Raw genomic sequence first — 22728 nt, 5'->3', positions numbered from 1 at the left:
TGTATTTCTCTCAACCTGTGCCTTTTTTCAGCAGAAAGAACTGGTTATCTTTGCCACATGTTAGTGTAGATGAATCCTTCCAATACCCCTATCTTAGGAACTAGCACCCAGCCTGTCTTTATGAGGTCTTACCCAGGTTAAACTACATAGGAATCCATACTCCTCTCTGAATAGAAAGTTTGTGCTCTTCTGAAGGGTAATGCTTTCTTCTGAGCATTCTCCTCAAGAGTGTGTGTGGGCAATCACAGAACTATTGAATTTGGTCACTTAGCTGTGCACCCTGCCACCAGTGTAACTCCACCCTCATTATGAAGTGTGAAGGTAAGTCTGAAGGAGGAACAGCGGACCTTCAAACCTCCAGCAGCATCCATGGAAATACATTCTATTTCCAAGTTCACAAGTTTCATTTAGCTTGAGAGGTGAATGATGCTGTATTTCAGTTTAGTGAACACATGACTGTGTTTGATAACATCAGTAATGATGGGAGATAACAGAAAAAGAAAGAGCTTTATGAGGCAAAGTGTGTAAATCGTATTCATTTTTTTTTTAAAAGGGGGAGTAAAAGGTTTATTGGAAGCAGCAGGGAATGGGGCAAGGGTGGCTGAACACCCCCAAAGGGGCTGGAACTCTGGGTCCAGCAGCTGCCTTCAGGACAATACTTGAGAGTAGCCCAAGCCGAATTGGCTTCAGGTGCAGGCTGCTTTCTTCCAGAGTCCGCACGTTCTGCCAGAGGGAAATAGAGAAAAGTGGCCGAAAACCCCATAGGGGTGGTTGGGATTCCGGGGTCCAGTAGCTGCCTTCAGGATCACTACCCGAGTGTCGCCCGAGCCAAGTGCCCATCAGTTGCAAACTACTTTCTCCCGAAGTCCACGCGATCTGCCAGAAAAGAGGTACAGGTCACCCTTAGGGGCCTGGTCAGCCATGATGTCCAGCAGAGGCCTTCAGGTCACTACTTGAGAGTCGCCCAAGCCACGTGCCCTCAGATGCACTCTGCCTTCTCTCTGGACCAACACAACCTGTGAGAGAGAGAACAGCTCCCCAAAAGGGGAGGGGGTCCTGAGCAGGAAAGTCCCCCAATCGTATTCATTTCTATTGGTTTTTGCAAAACTGCTAAATTTTGCATTATTTGGTTAATACTTTAGCCTCCTTAACTGAGCTTCATAGGTGTTTTATCATAAAGACAGATGCAGTATACATTGTTTTATTTAATGAGTTAATGAGAAAAACATATCTGGCACATAGTAAGGGCTTTATAGTATACTTTGTTACTCCTATTTCTTATACTGTTTAATTAGCCAGAGAGGCCAACATGTGAAAATAACTTATCTGACTAGGCACTAGGATTACAAAATCATTTTAAATAGGACATTTTATCTTCTCTTGAGTTCACAGAATGGTTGACAAAACATGTACACACAGTGCTTTGATTTTTAATACATTGTAGTAATGTTAATAACACCAGATTTTGTGTATTTTCAATATTCCTTGTATATAAGGGTTTCATTGCGTGGTGTGTAGGTAGAGTGAGAAGATCACACGTAATCCAGGCTGTAGTGGTCAGCAAATGCATCTTGGAATGACTGATATGCAAGCCAAGTCTTTCAGCTGAGTAAGCTGGAGCCAAAGCAGAGGCAGGAGAAGTAGATGTGTATTATGCCTGGAGACAGAGGGCCAGGGGTAAAGGTCTGGCACATGGGAAAGGTGGGAAGGTAAAGCCAATGTTGCTACTTGTAAAAACTACAGAGGCCATAATACACTGGTACTAAGAACTTGGACCTTATCTATAAGGGATTGGATTCAAGCAGAATAATCCTGTCAGATTTGCATTTCAGCTGGTCATGCTGGTGACATGTGGAGATGGGTTTGCAGTGATTTTTTTTTTTTTTTTTTTTTTTTGCCATAGACCCAGAGCACCTTTGATTGCCCTCCAGTGATGCCAGGCTGGGGGAAGGCAGAAGGCAGATTGGGTTCAGGAGAGGCAGGGGGGCAGACAGGATGGCTTGAGGACTGCTACCTCATGACTAGAATTTAGCGGTGCTTTCTGCTGTCAAGAACATGCCTCGTTTTTCCTGTGAGCTCACTCATAGGTTACTGGGTGGCAGCCAGCCATAGCTCAGTCCCATGAGTAGACATCACCACAGCTGTTGGAGGTGCACTGAGGTCTGCACCAAGCAGCTCAGGGGCTCATCTTCAGTACTGCAGTGTTGGTTCAAAGGATGTTCCTTATTAATAGTATTCTCATCACACAACTGGAAAAGCTGCCCTCTCTTCCACATTCAGGGTTTTATTATAATTTGGAAGAGGGATGCATGTTTTGGCCTTGACATTATAAAAGACCAGTGTTTTTTTGTTTTGCAGTACTGGAGATTGAACCCAGTGGCATTCTACCTCCAACCTACATTTCCAACCCTATTTTTTATTCTTTATTTTGAAACAGAGTCTCACTAAGTAGCTGAAGCTGGCCATTAACCTGTGATCCTCTTGTCTCAGCCTCCCAAGTACTGAGATTACAAGTATGCTCCACTATGCGTGGCCAAAAGATCAGTCCTGAATGTTGAAAAACATAGTTTTTTTTTTGGTGGTACTGGGGGTGGAACCCAGGGTCTTTTTCTACCTCCGGGCTATACTCCCAGATCTATTTTATATTTTATTTGGAAACAGGGTCTCACTAAGTTGCAGAGTGCCTCACTAAGTAGCTGAGGCTGGCTTTGAACTTGTGTAATCCTCCTGTCTCAGCCTCCCAAGCGTGGAAATTACAAGCATGTGCCACCATGCCCGGCTTGAATGTTACAAATTTAAATGACTCTGAATGCGGTCTCAGTGTCCTTTTTCTACCAGTAGGTGCTGGATAGCCCTTCATGTGGGCCATGAGGGTAATGAGGCAGTGGGAAGGCATCATCTTTGCTTAGGGGCTAATGGCAGGGGTCTGGATTAAAGCAGTGATAGTTGACATGGGCCAGACTATGGTTCCCTCTGTTTGTTTCTCCGTTTAGCTGGTGACTAGCAGTACTGACGATGGAGTTTTCTCCTATTTATGTTGCTTAGATGAAGTGATCCTCAGTTCAAGTGGGGTCCTATCCTAAGGCCTTGTTGAGTTGGCCCGGGAGAGTCTGCACCATGGCCAGAGAATACTTTTTTTTTTTTGGTGGTGGTGGTACTGGGTTCCTAGAAGCCCTTCTACCTCTGGGCTACACTCCCAGACCTACTTTATACTTTTTTTTTTTTTTGAAACAGGGTCTCTTAAGCCAGTGCCGCTGGCTTTGAACCTGCGCGATCCTCCTGTCTCTGCCTCCCAAGTGTGGGGATCACAAGCGTGCGCCACCACACCCGGCAGAGAATACTTCTGATGTGATGTTAACCAGCTGTACCCAGTTCTGCCTCAGCTTTCTTCCATTATCTCACTTAAATCTCATAACTCATTCTAGAGGAAGGTACAGCTGTTACTTCGCTTTATAGATGAGGAAACTGAGGCTCAGAGAAGTGAATTTAGCCACTTATTTAATCCATAAATGACAGGTGGAACCTGAACTGAAGTCTGTGACTGAAACCAGTGCTTTTAAATATCATTCTGTATTACATTCATTTGTTAAAAGAAAAACTTTGACTTTGTTTTAGTGACATGTGTGGGGAGGGAACAATTTTAATGTAACAGTTGAAAACCCAAACTAGCTTATTACAAAGTAGTAACAAAGGCAGTTTAATATAAATAACTTTATTTTGTCCTGGATTGTAATGTGTTCAAGTAGACACTGAAGATTTTGGAGCTTCTTTTGACTTGTTAGGGTGTTGATTTTATATTGACACATGGAAATGCTTTGTCGTCTCTGAACATTAATAGTGCTAGGTCTAATGAGTTTGCAGTCTTTCAGTAATCAGATCTGGGGTACGTGCTTCTTTTGGCTACAGGCTTTTTGTCTCAGCATTTGGAGAGGTCCTATCTGACTTTCAGCCATCTTAGAGGTTCCATTCTTGGGAAGGGCAGATGGAAAATCATTAGCATTTCTCTCCTCCAGCAATAGATGTTTCCTCAAACCTGGGCTCCGGTCAGCTTCCAAACAGTAAGCCTTTTGCTCCTGTAGGACAGTAGGGCTCGGCAGCCCCACTGAACTGAACTGTGTTCTTCACTCTCATAGGGAAAGGTCATCGTGGAAAGCACTAGCTGCCAGCTCACTTTACCTGGCAGTGGTTCAACTCTTTGACAGGCCTACCTCTGATTTAAACAAATTTGAGAAATATGTAAAGTTTTGGAAGCAGTTTTGCACTGATTTGATAAAAGAAACCACAAAACACTGCAGCGCAGGTTTTGAGAATGTTTGAAAGCTGATTGAGGGAAGCAGATGGCTTTAGTCAGTGGCATCCAGCCAAAAGAGCAGGTGCTGGTCATGTGACCGCTGGTTACCAGGGTAATCTGATTGCTCTTGGCGTGCAGATGAAAGGAAAGGGGCCCAGTGTTCAGCTGTAGTATTGTATAATTTGTGGCAGTTAGAGCGGAAATAAATGCTGGAAATGGAGCCTCATAGTAGGGGAGACTTCTGTCCATGTGTAGCATAAACACTAGGACAGTTGGATGAAAAACTGTTGTATAGATTTTTTTTTATTTAAAAAATACTATACTTTCTGCAGATATTTTGGTGACTTAAAGTTTTAAGGACACTGCCTTAAAAAAAAAGATTGAACTCCTAAAACCTAACTGCCATTTGCCTATAATCTTGAATTAAGTTATTGCATTGTGTGGCTATTTACTATACTAAAATGTTAATCGAACAATAAAAATAAGTTCTGAGTATTTAAAATAACTTAAGATATAAAGTATTTTATTAGTTGCGAAAGCAAGTCAAGGTGTGTATTGAATCATTATTACATCAATAGTGCTTTTGATATTTTACATGATACATATTTTCTCAAATAAAAGCACATAGATAGTTGGACTCTTCTTTTTGTAGTAGTTGAGGTTAAAAACATGTTGCGTTATTCATTCCATCAACACAGTTCTTGGAATTTACACACTTAAGTAAATTAATTGAGATTTAAAAATATCCTCTGTTTTTAAAATTATAGTTCCAGGCTTCCCCGGAATAGTGAAAAATAATAATTATATGAGGTTGGATTACTTTCAGTGTTGTATACTGAATGGTAGTTGATGGTAGAAAATATTGGGGCTGGTTTGGAAATTGAAGGCAGCCTTAAGTGTATATTCTAACAACATCAAGTGAAGTTTCTGGAGGTGTTAGTAAACCTAAAATTTTTTCTTAGTGTTCATTCATATCTTTTCTTATGTAACAGTCAAATCCTATCACTGTTCGTTATACTTTGGAACATGTGCTTTAATTATGGAGGTTGATTTGCTTCATATTTGTATTTCAGAACCTAGCTTTTGAGAAAACAGGCTGATTGTGGGGGTGGGGATGTGAAGCTCAGTGGTAGAGCACTTGCCTAGCTTGACAAGGATTGAGGTTTCAGTCCCCCAGCACTGGGGGTGGGGGGAGGCTAATTGTAATCTCAGAAAATGCCTAGTAGAAAAATATCTCAAAACTTTTAAGAACACAGCATTAAGTAAAATTATGCATTTTTGCTATATTTTTATTTTTATTTGGAAACAGGGTCTCAAGCCAGCGCGGCTGGCTTCGAACCAGGTGATCCTCCGGTCTCCGCCTGCCAAGTGCAGGGATTACAAGCGTGCCCCACCATGCCTGGCTATATTTTTTTATTGAAGGATTTCAAGTTGGATAAAAATGTTAACTGGATAGTATAAAAGAGGACACTTAGTACTGGTTCAAAAAAGACTTAACTAGGAATATGGAACACTATCTGTAAAAGTCACAAAAATCCCTCCCCCTTCTCTTTATCTCTCTATCTCTCTGTCTCTATATATTCTATCTATATTCTTTTTTTTTTTTTTTTTTTTTTGGTGGTACTGGGGTTCCTGGAAGCCCTTCTACCTCCGGGCTACACTCCCAGACCTATTTTTACATTTTTATTTGGAAACAGGGTCTCCTAAAACAGTGCACGCGGCTGGCTTCGAACCTCCGCGATCCTCCTGTCTCTGCCTCCCAAGCACGGGGATTACAAGCGTGCACCACCACGCCCGGCTTATTCTATCTATATTCTCTCTTTCTGTCTCTCTCTCTCCCCCCCTCCCCCTCTCCCTCTCTCTCTCTTCTCTTTCTCTCTCTCCATACACACACACACACACACACACACACACACACACACACACACATACACAGACGTGGAGAGAGAGAGAGAGAGAGAGAGAGAGAGCGAGAGAGAGAGAAAGAAAGAGATAGGCAGTTAAAAGAAAAAATATATTTCACACCTTAAAACCTTGATAGCAAACCTGGGACAGTGGCACAGTTCTGTATCCCAGTTCCTTGGTGATTAATACAGGAGAATTGAAGGTTCAAGTCCAGCCCCAACAATATAGAGACCCTCAGCAATCTAGCAAGACCCTGTTTCAAAAAGGGGGGTCTGGGCTGAGAGTAGCTTGGATGTACAATGGTCCTGGGTTCAATTCCCATTATAAAAAGACAGACAAAAACTCGATACTAAAACTACTTCTTGGTCTGATTTTTCATTATGGCTTGGTATATTGGCAGGCATTTTGTACAAATGAACAAATCTACTATGTGTGGTATTAGGAATTTTGCATGCAATTTTACTTTAGGTCAGAAATTTGCTAACGATCATTAATGTGAGTCTTGTAAAAACTTAATTGAGAACACTATTCAGCTATAAATGGCCAACATACATTGATTCATCAGTTGTCATTGATACTTTAGGAATATTAATGTGGGAAGTAGAAGGTATGGGACATGTGGGGAAACCACATTAAAAAGTGAACACTAAGTGATCTACTTTGAATCCTAGTAATAAGAAACCTGATTCAGAACCAAATGCTTTGAAGAAAAAGGTCAACAAAGGAAAAACAGAAGGTTCTGAAAATTCAGACTTAGACAAAACACCTCCACCATCTCCTCCTCCTGAAGAAGACGAAGACCCAGGTGTTCAGGTAATACCATTATTCTGTCCCTGAGCCTTGGTTATTTAGCATGGTAACTTTAGCCATGTAAAGAGTACACTAGACCTCCTTTGCTTTGTTATAGAGATGCCTGTCAGATGTCTTTTTTGTTCTCTGGAACTTTATATCTAAAGCTGGGGGGCAACATGAAATTAAACTCCTGACTAGAACTGTTTCATTTGCATCTTTAACTTTGTAATTAGGAAAGCAAACACTCTTCCTTTATTTCTGTAAATGCAGATTTTGATGTTTACATATATATGTGCATTGTTAACATATTGTTAATATTGGTTCATTTACAGCTTCATTCATATTTTTAAGTTTGGTTGCATGTTTTTTTTTTTTTTTTTAGCATAAAAAGCCAAGATGTGATTTGTAGCTTATCTTAATTTTTTTTGACATCTGATGGTCAAAGATGAGATATACTTACATAATACTAAAGTTTCTATAAAACAAGTCAGTGGGTTTTTTTTTTTTTTTTTTTTTTTGAATGTCAACTGGAGAATTTTTCAACATTAAACTTTTCACTTTTGGGAGAATTATATAAGAATGAGTTAAAAACTGAAATTCCTAAAGCAAACGTTAGAAATTTGGGTTTTTGTATGTAAAGCACAATCCTTCACTGATTAGACTGAGAGGGGGCCTCTTACACGTAACAGTTAAAAATTATTTCCTTGTTAGGTTTCTTGGAAGCATGCCAGTCTGGTCCACTGGGATGGCGGGGAATGTGACTTGTGTGAATGACATCTGAGTTACCAGGGAGCAGGTCCTGAGGAGTCCTGCTGAAATGGGAAGCCAGCCCCTAGAAGCTTCCTAGATTTTCCCTTACAACTTAGCGCACACTTAGGACTTTCACCTGTATGCTACTAGTTAGAAACAAAATAATCAAGATATGTAGCACTTAATCTAAAGAATTTCAGGGGTTTGTTTGTTGGTGTTTTTTCCTGGTTTTTGTTTTTCGGGTTTTTTTTAAGTATAATTTTTTTGATAGCTAAACTTAACAGGAATGGATTAAGCTAAGGGAAAGAAAGGCAAAGAGAATGTGTTTTGTTTTGTTTGTTCTATAACACAGTGATATCTTCGGCAGCATGGGTTAATTATGTGACTTCATTTTATTATGTCAATGGGAAAATATTGGGAAGGTAAGTAGTTATCTCTTTTAATTGTTTAAGTAGTTTAAAGTATTTTAGTGATTTGAGATTTTATGTTTATCATCAAAGGTGTTTTATTCTGCTTTGTATTTGCTTAAAGGAGGACCTTTATACTATTTAGGCAATATTAAGATTTATTCACATAATTTAAAAAAATTCTGTTACACTTTCAGAAATACTGCTGCTGTTTTTCAAAGGCCTATTTGTATTAATTCAGATGCACATGACTTTATAAAATGCTAGTTTTATTTTCAGGTGGTTCATTTCAGTTGTAGAAAAATGATGATGAGGTCAAGCGAGAAGCTGGGTATGTGCATTCTTACTGGCTGCTCAGTAGCTAATCTGAGCAGCCACACAGGAGAAGGCTATGCTTTCCTGGTGTCTGTGACACAGATAGTGATGCTGACTGCTGATTTATTTATTATATTTCTTTCTTTAATGCATTCATGAAGAGCATAGAATTAGTTCTTAAATTTTGTGATTGATTTTTAGAGGTAAATGCCATGTAGTATTTTAACCAATTCAGTTCTTTACAAGGTGCTACAACAGTGAGGTCATGGCAACATTTAAATTTTTCTGTTCAGTACAACCTGGTTGTTTTTTTTTTTTAATTTACCCCAAACAATCCAAGTTTTAAAAGCTGATATTTTAGTGTCAATAATTTTGATTTGTGACTTCCGGGAAGATGGCGACGGAGAAAAGCGGGGCTTATAAGCCCAGCTAACAACCAATGTCTATTACCACAAAATCAGCGCCTTTCATAGCCAGAAAACACCATCAGCAGAGAAACAAAAAATGTAATTTCAAGGGACAGAGAAAAAGAGGGCTGGAAAAACGAGACACCAGAAACCAGACCCTCAGTGCTGCAGCCGGAGCCGTGGTGCGAAGCAGCGGGTGCCATTTTCCCTTGCAGCACCAGACTCCAGAGAGGAGGGGGACTCATAACGGAGCTCAGAGCCACAAGAGGAGATACTCCGGCCTCACGCCCGAGGACACAACAGCAGCGCCTTACTGCCGGTAGCAGCGGCGAGCTCACTGGACGGCCCCAGACCAATACACTCAACAGCCCACCAGGCTCCAGAGAGGAACGGCGGACAGCAAGCCGAGGTGAGCCGCTGCGGATCAGCTGGGTAGAATTTGGCAAATTTCTTGGCGCAGGGAGTATCTAAAGCTCCCAGAGGCTGGGCTCAGCATACCCTGCAGGGACTCAGAGCGGAGCTCAAAAACAGAAAAGAAATACGCCAGCCTCACGGCCGAGGGTGTGGCAGCATCGCCATATTGCTGCCGGCGGCAGCAGCAGCGAATTCACCGAGTCCACGACAGCTCCATCTGCGCACTCAACAACAGTGAGTCAAATTGTGGCCCCTAGAGGAGAAATCCCAGTACTGTACTCCCAGGGACTTGACCCAGTGGGGGAGTGGCAGTGGCAGAGATATCACACCATAGGAGAACGCCCAACCTGGCACCCCCCCATGGTCTAAAGCAGCCTCGATTGACTCCCAGGGTCTGAGACTCTGAGATACAACCCAGTAAAGGAGTAGTGGTGACTGAGATACCACAGACTCGAGATCCAGAGCACCTTAAGTGAGGTCGTAGTGACCCAGGGAAGAACCCAGAGAAGGCACAAACTTCCGAAATCATGGGAAAGAGGAATAACAATGGAGCAATGAATGCCCACAACCCCACAACATCAGAACCCGATAAGACAGAAATTCAGAGATTTCTAGATCAAATCAGGAAAATAACTAGAAATAATAGAGGTGCTTCGAAAAGAATTCAGAGAGAGCCAAAGAGGATAAAGGATGCAGTTAATGAAGTAAAGGCCTCAATTCAAAGTACAAACAACCGATTAGAACACATGGAGAATAGACTCTCACTCTTAGAAGATGATCAATCCAAAAATGAACGCATAGTTTCTAATCTAGAAAAAAAAATCCGACAGCAGGAATCTGATATTGAAGAAATATGGGCCCATTTCAAGAGAGCTAACCTAAGAATAATTGGAATAGAGGAGGGAAAAGAAGGTGAAACCAAAGGGATCAACAATCTTTTCAAGGAAGTAATAGCAGAAAATTTTCCAAACATAGAGCAAGAGGTCGATACACAGGTCCAGGAAACTTATAGAACTCCCTTTAGACAGGATCGGAGAAGAGGATCCCCACGCCACCTAATTGTCAAAATGACCAATGTGGAAGCCAAGCAGATAATCTTAAAGGCAACAAAAACAAAGGGCCAAGTGACATTCAGAGGCAAACCAATTAGAATCACTCCAGACTTCCCAAACCAAGTCATGAGAGCCAGAAGGGCTTGGAGTAACATATTCCAAACTCTGAAAGAAAACAACTTCCAGCCAAAAATTTCCTACCCAGCAAAACTTTCTATCAAATTAGATGGGGAAATAAGAAGCTTCCATGACAAACAGAAACTGAAGGAATTTATGTCTTCAAAACCAGCGCTAGAGAAAATACTCAAAGAGATTAACTACAAAGAAGAAATAGGTAACACACACCAGAACCAGAGAAACAAGATTTTCCATCCAACAAACAACTAAGATTGGTTATCTGTGGAGATTCATTATTTATGTTAGTCTTTTACCTATCTCTAAATTGTATTGTTTGCTTTTATTGTTGCTAATTTTTAGGATTTCTAGTTGGAATATTAATATACCTCCAGATACAGCATTTGGAGATATTTTATCCCATTCTATAACTTTTAACTCTGTTTAAATTGTCTTTGGATATACAATATTTTTTTTATTTTTTAGGGAGTTTATTTACCCTTTTGTTGCCTGTGCCATTGAAATCATATCCAAGAAATCACTGCCAATTTCAGTGTTGTGAGGTGTTATGACCCAGATTTTCTTCTAAAAGTTTATAGTCTTAAGATTTATATTTAGGTCTTTTATCTATTTTGAGTTAATATTTGTATATGGGATTAGGTAAGAGCCCAATTTTATTTTTTTTCATGTAATTATTATTTTTCAACAATATTTAGTTAAAAGATTATTATTTCCTCCACCAAATGTTCGTGGAAACCTTGTCAAAAATAACTTGACAATATATGGAAGAATTTATCTCTAGGCTTTTATTTAACTCCAATGGTTTATATATCTGCCTTTATAACAGTACTACACTGTTTCAATTATTGTAGCTTTATATGGTTTGAAATCAGAAAATATACATCTTCTAGCTTTGTTCTTCTTCAAGATTGTTTTGGGTTTCTAGAGTCCATATTCCATATCAGGATAGATTTTTTTCTGAAAAATAAATAAATAAATAAATAAATAAATGTATGATAGTTTCACCTAAAAAAAATTCTCTGGTAAGAAAGAGAGCAAAAAGAAATATTGACATGTTATCTTTAAGTCATCAAAAGCTTGGTATCAGACAATGAAACTGTTATGTGAGTATATCATCGTTAATATTGGATAAATCGCTATAAAACTAGATGTCAACCACTAAGCCAAGCATAGGAAGGGAGTGATGGGGAGGGAACGGGGTGGGGATCGGGTAGGGGCTAACTGGGCGATGTGTGCATGTATGTCTATAAAAGTATTTTCTTTATACCATTATGATGTATGAATACATTGCACCAATAAAATTAAATTTAAAAAATTTTTTGATTTGTGGCTTAAATATAATTTTTACATTTTATTTAGATTAATAGAAATCTTTCAGATATTTTAACAGACCACAATAGAAACATAATGAATAATTTAATTTCGTATGGGGAAACTATTAAAGGAGTCTTGACATCCAAAATAAATGATCTTAAGATGAATTATTAAGCGGATATAAACCATATAACATTGAAATTTTTCAGAAGGTGGGCATAGTGGCATATGCTTGGGAGGCAGAGACAGGAAGATCGCGCAGGTTCAAAGCCAGCCTTGCTGGCTTAAGAGACTCTGTTTCCAAATAAAAAAGTATAAAATAGTTCTGGGAGTGTAGCCCGGAGGTAGAAGGGTTTCTAGCCACCCAATACCACCAAAAAAATTAATGAAATAAATTAAATTTTTTTTTCAGAAAATTGAGTTCTAATCGTATTTTGAGGTTCTTTACATTTATAAAGTGACCTTGTATTTTATGACAAACCCCATCTCTGTTGCACAGATAGTATTGTCACAAAGTTGATATGAGGAGGAATTACACTGTAGAAGTTGTACTTACCATTATATAAATCTCAGTGTATGCCTGCCCCCTATACACACACACACCCCTCTTGTTATATTGTACTGGAACAATTAGGATCGGAGTGGGATTTAATGCTGAAGTAGATTTGTCTTCGACTCTGTCTAGACCCTTTCTAATGTTAGACCCTATGATTGCGGCCTCAAACAGAGAAACCTGATAAAATACCACAGATGGATCTATAGTAGGACATCCCTACATATGGTGATGGCATAAAGAGGGAAATATAAATTAATCCATTTTAGTTTAGTTAAATTGATATATCAACTGAAATTATGCTAAATTTCACAAGATTAAAACATTGATCTTCGCAAAAGCTAGGAATGAGGGATGGTAAATTGGGGCCTGAGAGTAGGAGTAAGTAGGTCAGCTTTGGAAAGAGAGAAAGGAAGCTGTACAAGGTAACTGGGCCATTTTTCTTTGGAAAGTTGGAGCTTATTAATGATGACTTTAATCCAGATAATTGCATTTCACAATTCTTTGAATGAATTTCCTTATGTTTTCGTCACAGTATTTGTAAGGGGTAGTTACTCCATTCTACAGATCTGGAAACTGAGGTTCACAAAATAACTCATCCAGGACCACATAAGAGTTGGGGCCAGTTCAAACAGGAACCTCAGCTGTAGGGCTCATGAGGTCAGACTGCCTCCTGTGATGTGGGAAAAGTTCCAGGTGGCAGAACTCCCCACAGGTTTCTGTGAAGCCTCCACCTGGGACTGACAGTTCTGGAAAGCATAGGAGCTGTGTCCTTGGGAGTATCTCTGAGGGAACTTCTGACTCAAGTTGCTGCTCCCTCTGGTTGGGGTCACTGGGACATCTGTTAATAAAACCTTACCCAAATGGTCTTGTGTCAGAAAGATATTTGTGCCTCTGCTGCCATGATTGTGTAGAGCTGGGAGCTCACAGTTTGGGACAGTCAATTTGACGTTCATATTATACTAAATTTATATTGTGAACAGTTTCAGATCCTTTTCTGAAAGCAGAAACCTAAGATTAAATTAAATCAGACCTACATTTTGAGAAAAACCGGTGGGATCATGTTGGTCCTGACTTGAGCGAAGTCAGTGCCTATTTTGCCTTTGATACACAGGATGGAGTTTTGCCTCTCTCTGCCTTGCTGTCCCAAATTTAAAATTTACAGGGCTCTTTAAAAGGTTTTATTTCCTAATTCTTAGAAAAACGTTATCATATAAAGCCTTACTTTTCTCAGTATCTCTGTTATGGTATTCTTGTATTCATTAACAATTTAAAACTTAAAAATGTCATTTTTAAATTTAGATTTTTTTCATGTATATGTATTAATGAAAAGGGTTTTATCATTGTTTTTAATGAACTTACAAAGCATTATTTATGAGGTAAAAAAATACACAATTATTTTTAATAAAAAGTACAAACAGTTAAAATTTTTACTTAGGATATGTGAATTCCCATCCCTCTCCTTTTATGGTGCTCAGGATTGAACCCAGGGACATTCTATCTTCAAGTTATACTCCCAGATGTTGTTTAATTTTTACTTTGAATCAGAGTCTCTCTTAAGTTGCTGAGAGCCTTGTTAGGTTGCTGAGGCTGGCTTCAAACCTGCAAACCTCCAGTCTGTTTTCTAAGTACTAGGGTTACAACTGTGTACCAACATGCCTAGCTATGAAATTACTTTTCATGTTTGCTCATTATTAATTTTGGCATTCAGCTGTTCTACTTCTTCAAAAATTTTCAGAACGTTTCTTTGAGGAACAAAATCAAAATGTAACTCCCCCTGTGTAGCTTTCAATCCTTTCTCCAGAATTAATATTTGCTAACAAATTATGTGTCTTTTCAGGGTTTTTGTTGTTGATAGCATACCATACACCTATTCATTTTTTATCAAACACTCATTAAGGCATCAAGAAGTACACAAGAAGCCGGGTGTGGTGGCGCACGCTTATAATCCCAGCATTCAGGAGGCTGAGACCAGAGGATCGCGGTTCGCGGACAGCCGCAGCCACTTAGTGAAACCCACTGCAACTTAGGGAGACCCTGTTTCAAAATAAAGAATAAGAAATAGGGTAGAGGGTGTAGCTCAGAGGTCAAATACCCCTGGGTTCCATCCCCAGACCCACAGAAAAAAAATAAAAAAGAAGTACACAAGACCTGTATTCCCTTGTCCTAAGGATTTTGTTGATGATCCATACATTGATATAAATCCAAATAGATAAACAAATTTTAAAATTTATCTTAAATAGAATTATGAGCCACTTACTGTTATGCAACTTCAAAAACATTAGAGCTGGGTGTGGTGGTGCACTCTTGTCATCCCAGCATTTGGGAGACTGAGATCAGAGAATCATGGTTTGAGCACAGCCTTAGCTACTTAGGTCTTCTGCAACTTAGTGAGACCCTGTTTCAAAATAAAGAAAATATATAGGGCTGTAGCTGTAGCTTAGAGGTAGAATGCCTCTGGGTTCCATCCCTAGTACCACACACACACACACACACACACACACACACACACACACACACACACACAAGTTTATCTTACAGATATTCCCAAGATTCGTAACTTACTGGAAATGGAATTACCTGGTCAAAAGATTGGCTTGTTTTAAATATTGATAGATAGGCCTGCACTACCCTGCAAAGCCTGTGCTGGGATAAATTTTGACCACAAGAACATGAGAGTACTGATTTTTCTAATAATTCTACTAATGCTAGCTATTACTAATCTTATCAATTTTAACTTGCTAGATCAATTTAATTTAAAAAATTAAAATTACTATTTATAGTTATTCATCTTGAATTTTACTATTTAACCCTTTATTCAAAAATTTTGAGACTATTTTAGAGCCAAAATGAAGATACAAAAGATTTTTATTTAAATAGCCTTCTGAAATATTGAGTATCTTGAATAATAGTCTGAAAGTATTTGTATAGAACTTTGTAATTTTAGGTTATCATCAATACATTCACTGTTTTGAACCTTTTTTTGGTGTGTATGTTACTGGGGCTGGAACCCAGGTACTTTCCTACCTCTAGGCTACACTCCCAGACCTATTTTATACTTTATTTGGAAACAGGGTCTCACTAAGTTGCTGAGAGCCTCACTCAGTAGCTGAAGCTGGCTTTGAACCTGTGCAATCCTCCTGTATCAGCCTCCCAAGTGCTGGGATTACATGCACCACCACGCCTGGAAGACCTTTTTTTCTTCTTTCTTTTTTTCTTTCTTTTTTTTTTTTTTTTTCCAGTGGTACTGGGGATAGAACCCAGGAGTCTTCTAACTCCAGGCTACACTCCGAGACTTGTTTTCTATTTTATTTGGGAACAGGGTCTCACTAAGTTGCTGAGAGCCTCACTATACTGCCAAAGCTGGCTTCGAACCCTTATGATCTTCTTGTTTCAGACTCCTAGGTACTGGGATAACAAGCATGTGCCACTATGCTCGGCCATCTTTTGGACTTTTTAGTGTGAAAACTTTTTAATCATACAAAAGTAGAGTAGTATAATGAACTTGTTGATCCATTACCCAGTGTCAATCTTGCTGCTAGTTTTAATCAACATCCTGGCTGAGTATGGAACAAGATTTTCTGGTAACTTCCTTTTTCCTGTTAAAGGACATGTAGCTTGGGATGGGCAGAGTGACAGCTGTCCCAGGACTCTTAATTTCACCCCAATTTCCTTATAGTTGTTGGCACGATGATCTTTTCATTTGATTTACAGGATTAAGTTGTGAGCCTTTCTTTTAAGACTATATATGTATATCAATTTTACCATTCTGTTCCCTGTTAAAGAGCTTTGGTGATGCTTTTTAAATTTTTCTTTGTTGGGTTTTATTTTAGAAGAGGCGGTCCAGCAGGCAGGTGAAGAGGAAACGATACACTGAAGACTTGGAGTTCAAGATTTCTGATGAGGAGGCGGATGATGCAGATGTTGTAGGGAGAGACTCCCCCTCCAATACTTCACAGTCTGAGCAGCAGGTGAGCAGACAGGTTTCTGTGGTTCACAGGAGTGTTTTGAAAGGTGGACTGGACGTTATATAGCTGAAATATGTAAGGAGTTCAGTAGTAGCGTTGGACTTTGAGCAGGACAACATACATCTAATTTGCTATGGGGAATTAGTTGTTTAGCAATATCTTTTATTTATTTTATTTTTAATATTTGTTTGTTTGTTTATTTATTTATTTATTTATTTTGCTGCACAGGGAATGGAAACCCAGGGGCATTCAAGCTCTATACCCCCAGCCCTTTTTTATTCTCTCCCCCACCCCCCCTTTTTTTTTCCGGCAGGTCTGGGGATGGATCCCAGAGGCATTTGACCTCTGAGCTACACCCCCTGCCCAATTTTTTATTCTTTATTTTGAAAGAGGGTCTCACTGAGTTGTGGAGGCCTCCCTAAGTAGCTGAGGTCTTCCGCGAACCACGATCCTCCAGTCTCAGCCTCCCAAATGCTGGGATTACAAGCGTGCACCACCACGCCCTGCTTATTCTTTATTTTGAAACAGGGTCTCACTGAGTTGCAAAGGGCCTCACTAAGTAGCTGAGGCTGTCTTTGAACTGTGATCCTCCAGTCTCAGCCTCCCAAATGCTGGGGTTACAAGTGTGCTCTACCACACCCAGCTTAGCAGTATCTTTAAAATTTTTCTGTTCACTGAAATTTATTTTTATACAAGCCTGTGATATGTAATTTGACATAATTTTGGACAATTAATGGTCTCTGCTGAGGAAGAATCAGAGCTAAAATACAAGGTGGCTAAATTTACCTCTGAGAATTCACTGCTTTGGTTTCTGGGATTTCTGCTGTTCAGCACCATTAGAAGACCTTTATGAAATTACTGCCCTGTAGTACCCAGCAGGGCACACTTTGTTCTCTATGCAATGTAAATGATGGATAAAATAGTTTGTATAAAATATGGATAATAATGTCGGATTGATTATTTTAAAATTATAAAAATAGCATTCTTTTCTTACTATTACTGTATTTTAGTTAACAAACTGTTATGGCATTGAGAAGTGTATTAAATGCAGTTTTGTGTTTTATTTGGTAATTTGTTCTGTGTTAAGTTGTTGTATAACATTTTATGTGACCTCCACAGATAAAAGCTGCCTGCAATAACAGAATGATGAGTATATTTACCCCATGGGTATAGATGAAGCAAAGTTATATTTTTTTTTTACTGCTATCATGCAGAAATTATTTTCTCCTGGCAGCTAGAGTTTCTGAATGCTCTCTGGCTCAAAGAACCCATGCTAGTCTACGTAATTAAACCACATAATCATGAAGTAATAAGCACAATTCTTCCTTTCGCCTTTCTGTAGAAAGAAAATTTTTTTCTTTTCAGTCATATTTTCCACTCATGACTATACCCAGTGGCTTAAAGGTATGGGGATTGTGGCAAAGAGGAATGATTTCTTGCATTTGCAGCATGGGATGAAATATTTTCTATTTGGATTGATTCATACTTCTTTATTTCTTAGGAATCTGTTGATGCAGAAGGCCCAGTGGTAGAGAAAATCATGAGTAGTCGTTCAGTGAAGAAGCAGGTAAGCACCACTTGGAACCATCACAATCTGGTGTGCACACAACTCTTCCACAATTGTTTTGTAATATTCTTTTAAGATTCCACTATTATAAAATGAAACTAGTGATATTACTTATCCTGTTTGATTTCCTAGCACAATGTAAGTAATTGGGATATTTAACTCCAAATAATATTGAAATGTTTTATGCAGTGAAATTAAAATATATCAAGATTTATTACACCAGCCAGAGAAAAAATGTATAGGATACTCAGAGTCACAACTGTCTTTTTTATAAGAATTACTCATAAAAATCATGCTCATGTATTTATCACTTAACACTCTTTAGAAAGTACCTTGCCCCATACCACCCCGATGGTGGGATAGAAGTTTGCTTTATATTTTATAAGTAGATGTTTTATACATTTTATTTTTTCTGTACAATTGAATAACAAAATTTAAAATATGTCTTTATTTCCAGTGTAGAGATGAAATACAGGGCTGATTCCAATGTAATTTTTGAAGAAGTACGTTTATTTTCCAAAGTTACACAGAGCTCATGTTGTTCTGCAAACCTGAGTACCTGTTATTAGCTAGATTGCCTTGTCTTTGAGGGACTTGTATATGATGCTTAGGGAAGAATTCCAGGGACACTGTATTTGTTTCACTGCTATAAATTCCCTGTTTCATCCCAATTGTCCCTCTTCTGGCTCTGTTTGGGAAAATGCTTACTTGCTTTGAATAATTACTTAGACATCCAGGTGTATTTACATATTTGAACATGCAATTTTCTGTGTCTTAAAAAGTGGTCTCCTTTGGATATGAGTGCCTGTCCCTCAGCTTGACTTGGTCAGGCCCACAGTTCTTTCTTTTCATTTGCTTTCATGACTGATGGAAGTATAGCTTCATTTATTGACATGTGAATTAAATGTGGTTTCTTTTTAGTAAAATGTATACAGAGTGTAACTTCGCAGTGAGAGAGATGAATAATGGAGTAATTATGGGACTTAGAGTGAGATGAGATTCCAGGTTTATCAAATAGAAAACTTTTGCTCTTCAAATACTTCTATCAAGAGGTCCTTGAAAGTCGGGTGTGGTGGCTCACTCTGGGATTCGAGAGGCAGAGTCAGGAAGATCATGGTTCACGGATAGCCTCAGCTACTTAGCGAGGCTCTTCACAACTCAGTGAAACCCTGTTTCAAAAAATAAGAAACTAAAATATAGGACTGGGATTGTAGCTCAGAGGTAGAATGCCCCTGGGTTCCACCCCCCAGGACTGTCCCCCAAAAAGTCTTTGAAGCTGTCACTGCACCCACAGTAAATTTCTATACCTTCATTTCACTCCTGTTTGTGTTTTATGATTCAGGGTATGGATTTTTATTAGCAGCTTATATACCTTCAGTTCATATGAAAATAATGAGGAGCAATATATCAAGATATTATCAAATTGACTCCAGAGGCAGGGTGTATAGATGGCTATCTGGTGACTCTTGAAATACGGGTTATTTTGCCCTGATGAATTAAATGAAAAATCTCAGCCAAATTTCCCACCTGTTAAAACGGGAGTTAGCACTGTTTAACTCATTAGAAAGGTTGCATTTTTATTCTGCTAATGACTTAAGAACTGTTAATTTGTAAATTGTAGGTGTATGGTGAAATTGAAATACTTGACATGCTTTAAGGAATAATACCCTTCACTAAAATGAAGTGACTTGAGTAGCCTGTTGTGTTTGGATGGGATATACTAATTTTTATTCAATTGATAGTGCTTCAGTGGGCATACTCACAAGTTTGGGGGATGCAAATTACTATTAGCTTTTTTATTCAGAGATGCTTACACTATGCATTATGTAGGACACTGCTATTTTTCTTTGTCTTGCCCATGTTAGGGCCTTTTTTTCCCCCCTTGAGCCACCCTTGAAAAACATGTACACATAGTTTAGAAACAGAGCTTGTTACTATTTACCAATGGCCTGGTTTATCTTATCATGGAACATTAAAAACTACTATAACTGTATATGATAGTATCACACTTTCTTGATTTGGTGAATTTGAGGATGGAGGAAAAGAGGGGGGAATTCCTCTAGAAGGTACCATATGTCTTGGGATTTAAAGTAAGGAAGAGAAGTAGAGCTCATTGAACCGCTTCTCTTGTACTAGTATTTCTTAAAGGGAAATACAAATCCATTAATAGATAGTAGACATTAACAGGTACTAACTCTTAAAACTCAAATTTAATGTTCTTAAAATGGCTATTTAGTTGTCAGCTTTAAAAACACAGGAGGAAATGTCACAAATAGAAACAAAAAGGAAATTTGAGATTTTTCTGAGGATTCTAGCTATGCCTGCTGGTCTGTTTCCTATTACCATGAATAATTTAATAATGGTTATGAGTAGGTGTCTTTTCTCTCAGCTGCACTGCAAAAACTGGCTATGAGCTCTTAGAGCTTATCCTGTAGGGTGCTAACACATTGTGGGGGCACTGGTTTTCAAAGTCAGTCAACCTCATTGCTAAACCTGTAGCCGAAAAAGAATGATCTATTACAGTGGAGTTGTGCAATATAACAAAACCCCTAGCAGATCCTCCTTAATTCAGTCCCTCAAGTTCAGTAGGTATGACTCAGTGGTGTATGTGTTGTTCTGTTTTGTGTGTGTGGCACTGGGGATTGAAACCAGAGGCATTCTGCCTCTGAGCTACACTCCCAGCTCTATTTAATTTTTATTTGGAAACAGGATCTCACTAGGTTGTTGATTCTCACTACTTACTGAGACTGTCCTTGAACCTGTGATCTTCCTGTCTCAGGGTCCCAACCAAACACTGGGATTTCAAACATGTGCCATCATGCCCAGCTTATTATGTGTTGTTTAATTTTATTTTTTTTATTATTACTTTTTTGTGGTACTGGGGGTGGAACCCCAGGGCTTTCTACCTCCTAGCTATACTCTCAGACCTATTTTGTGTTTTATTTGGAAACAGGGTCTGACTTCGTTGCTGAGAGCCTCACTAAGAAGCTGAGGCTGGCTTTGAACCTGTGTGATCCTCCCGTCTCAGCCTCCCAAGTGCTGGGATTACAAGCGTGCGCCACCACGCCCAGCTTATGTGTTGTTTTAAACCCAAGTTAATGTGTGTGACACCTGGTGGAAGGGCCATAGTTGGTACTTGTGTTTGAATTTTGAGGTGGATAACTTTATAAGAAGCTAATTCTTTTGTTTTCTATATTTAATCATAGCCCTCTCTGCTCTGAGCCATCTATCTTTGGAGAATAATTCAAATCTCTTTTTGGATCAGAGGTCAAAAATAAGACAAATTTTGATTATATTAGCTTAAACATTTTATTTTTTTAGTTACCCATCTGATATATTTAATTTTAATAAACTATTTTAGGTTTTAGAGTACTTGTCTTAATTCTTCTTAATTGAACCTAGCAATTAAAAAAAAAGAATAGAATATAAAATGAAGCCAAAACTCTTACTCTCATTCATTATTATGTCCTAATTAAGCAAGCAGTGGTTTGGTATTTCTATTAACATATACAGTAGGTTGGGCCAGAAGTAGGAATGGATTCATATCCACACTTTAGTATTACTTTTGTTGAGGTACTTTTTCATTCTTTTGTGCATTATTTAACAAAACATTCCCCTTTTTGCACTGTAGCTCAGCTTTGTTTACCCAGTGTGATTATTTAGGTTAGTAATAGAATGCTTAGAAAAAGTCATCCTTATTTTCAGGCTACAGGATTATCATCTGGCTGAGTGGCTATTTCAAATCCACATGGCTGGAGAAGTCAATTTATTGCCTGAATACAGGTTCTGGATCATGTAAACAAATATGGCTTAATATGGCCGAAACTTTAAAATTTCATATTAAATTAAATAATAAAGATTTTTAAAGACCAGACACATTTCTTAGATATATCCTATTGAACACATGAAATTAGAGTACTCTCAAAGTTTAGTTGTAGCTGTGCAAGAAATAAATTTTAGTGCTGTGTATGTATGTGCACGTGCACAAAACTAGTGTTCTGTTATTTACTGGATGTGCACATTATTTAGAATGGCTTCTGAAAATGGTGGTATGGGGCTTTGGAGGATGGTCAGAGTGACTGCCATTTAAGTGAAAAGTTGAAATGAGGTTCCCCAGGGCCCATGAATTCACACACTTGTTATACTATCAAAGCAAAAGAGGTCAGCATGGTCATATTTATATGAGAAAAAAAGTGAAAGACAGTTCTACTTAGAGCTGTAAGGACATGAAGGTGGTTATCTTTGTGATAAAAGAAAACAGAGTATTATATTTGTGGACTTCCAGAAGATACATGCCTTGGGACATTTCTGTACCATCTCCAGGTAATGCTGTCAGAACGTCATCACTTCCTTCTAACATCTCTAGACTTTCTTGCTAGGTATCTTTCTGAAGGAATAGCTGATCATGACACCCTCCCCCCAAAAACATGGATATTAATGAGAGTTGGGGGAACTGACTATTTACAGATAGTCAGAGCTATCTGTAAATAGAATTGAGACAAAATGAAAGCTGTTTCTACTGTTTAAGATCCAACCCTGGTTTATCTTATCATGGAACATTAAAAACTACTATAACTGTATATGAGAGTATCACACTTTCTTGATTTGGTGAATTTGAGGATGGAGGAAAAGAGGGGGGAATTCCTCTAGAAGGTACCATATGTCTTGGGATTTAAAGTAAGGAAGAGAAGTAGAGCTCATTGAACCGCTTCTCTTGTACTAGTATTTCTTAAAGGGAAATACAAATCCATTAATAGATAGTAGACATTAACAGGTACTAACTCTTAAAACTCAATTTTTTGAGTTTTGGTGCCCAATCAGAATTAAGTGATAGTGAGACCATATAGAATCAGATGGA

General features: G+C 38.6%; 1 protein-coding gene across 2 annotated transcripts in view; it reads left to right on the top strand.

Annotated features, from left to right (window-relative positions):
• The window catches only part of CHD7 (chromodomain helicase DNA binding protein 7), a gene marked incomplete at both ends in the record, with an annotated part of 139980 nt that overhangs the window by 52645 nt on the left and 64607 nt on the right, over window positions 1-22728 (top strand). Inside the window, 3 exons of one of the 2 annotated variants that reach the window (XM_080694933.1) lie at window positions 6868-7009; window positions 16169-16306; window positions 17805-17870. The exons of the other annotated variant lie outside the window; for it this stretch is intronic. Of the exons in view, the coding sequence (XP_080551059.1) occupies window positions 6868-7009; window positions 16169-16306; window positions 17805-17870 (346 nt within the window). The remainder of the gene's footprint in view (window positions 1-6867; window positions 7010-16168; window positions 16307-17804; window positions 17871-22728) is intronic. 2 annotated transcript variants of the gene reach the window in all.

The sequence above is a fragment of the Muscardinus avellanarius genome, assembly GCF_963383645.1.
Source record: "Muscardinus avellanarius genome assembly, chromosome: 4".
Lineage (NCBI taxonomy): Eukaryota > Metazoa > Chordata > Mammalia > Rodentia > Gliridae > Muscardinus > Muscardinus avellanarius.
This window is presented reverse-complemented; position numbering and strand designations above follow the sequence as displayed.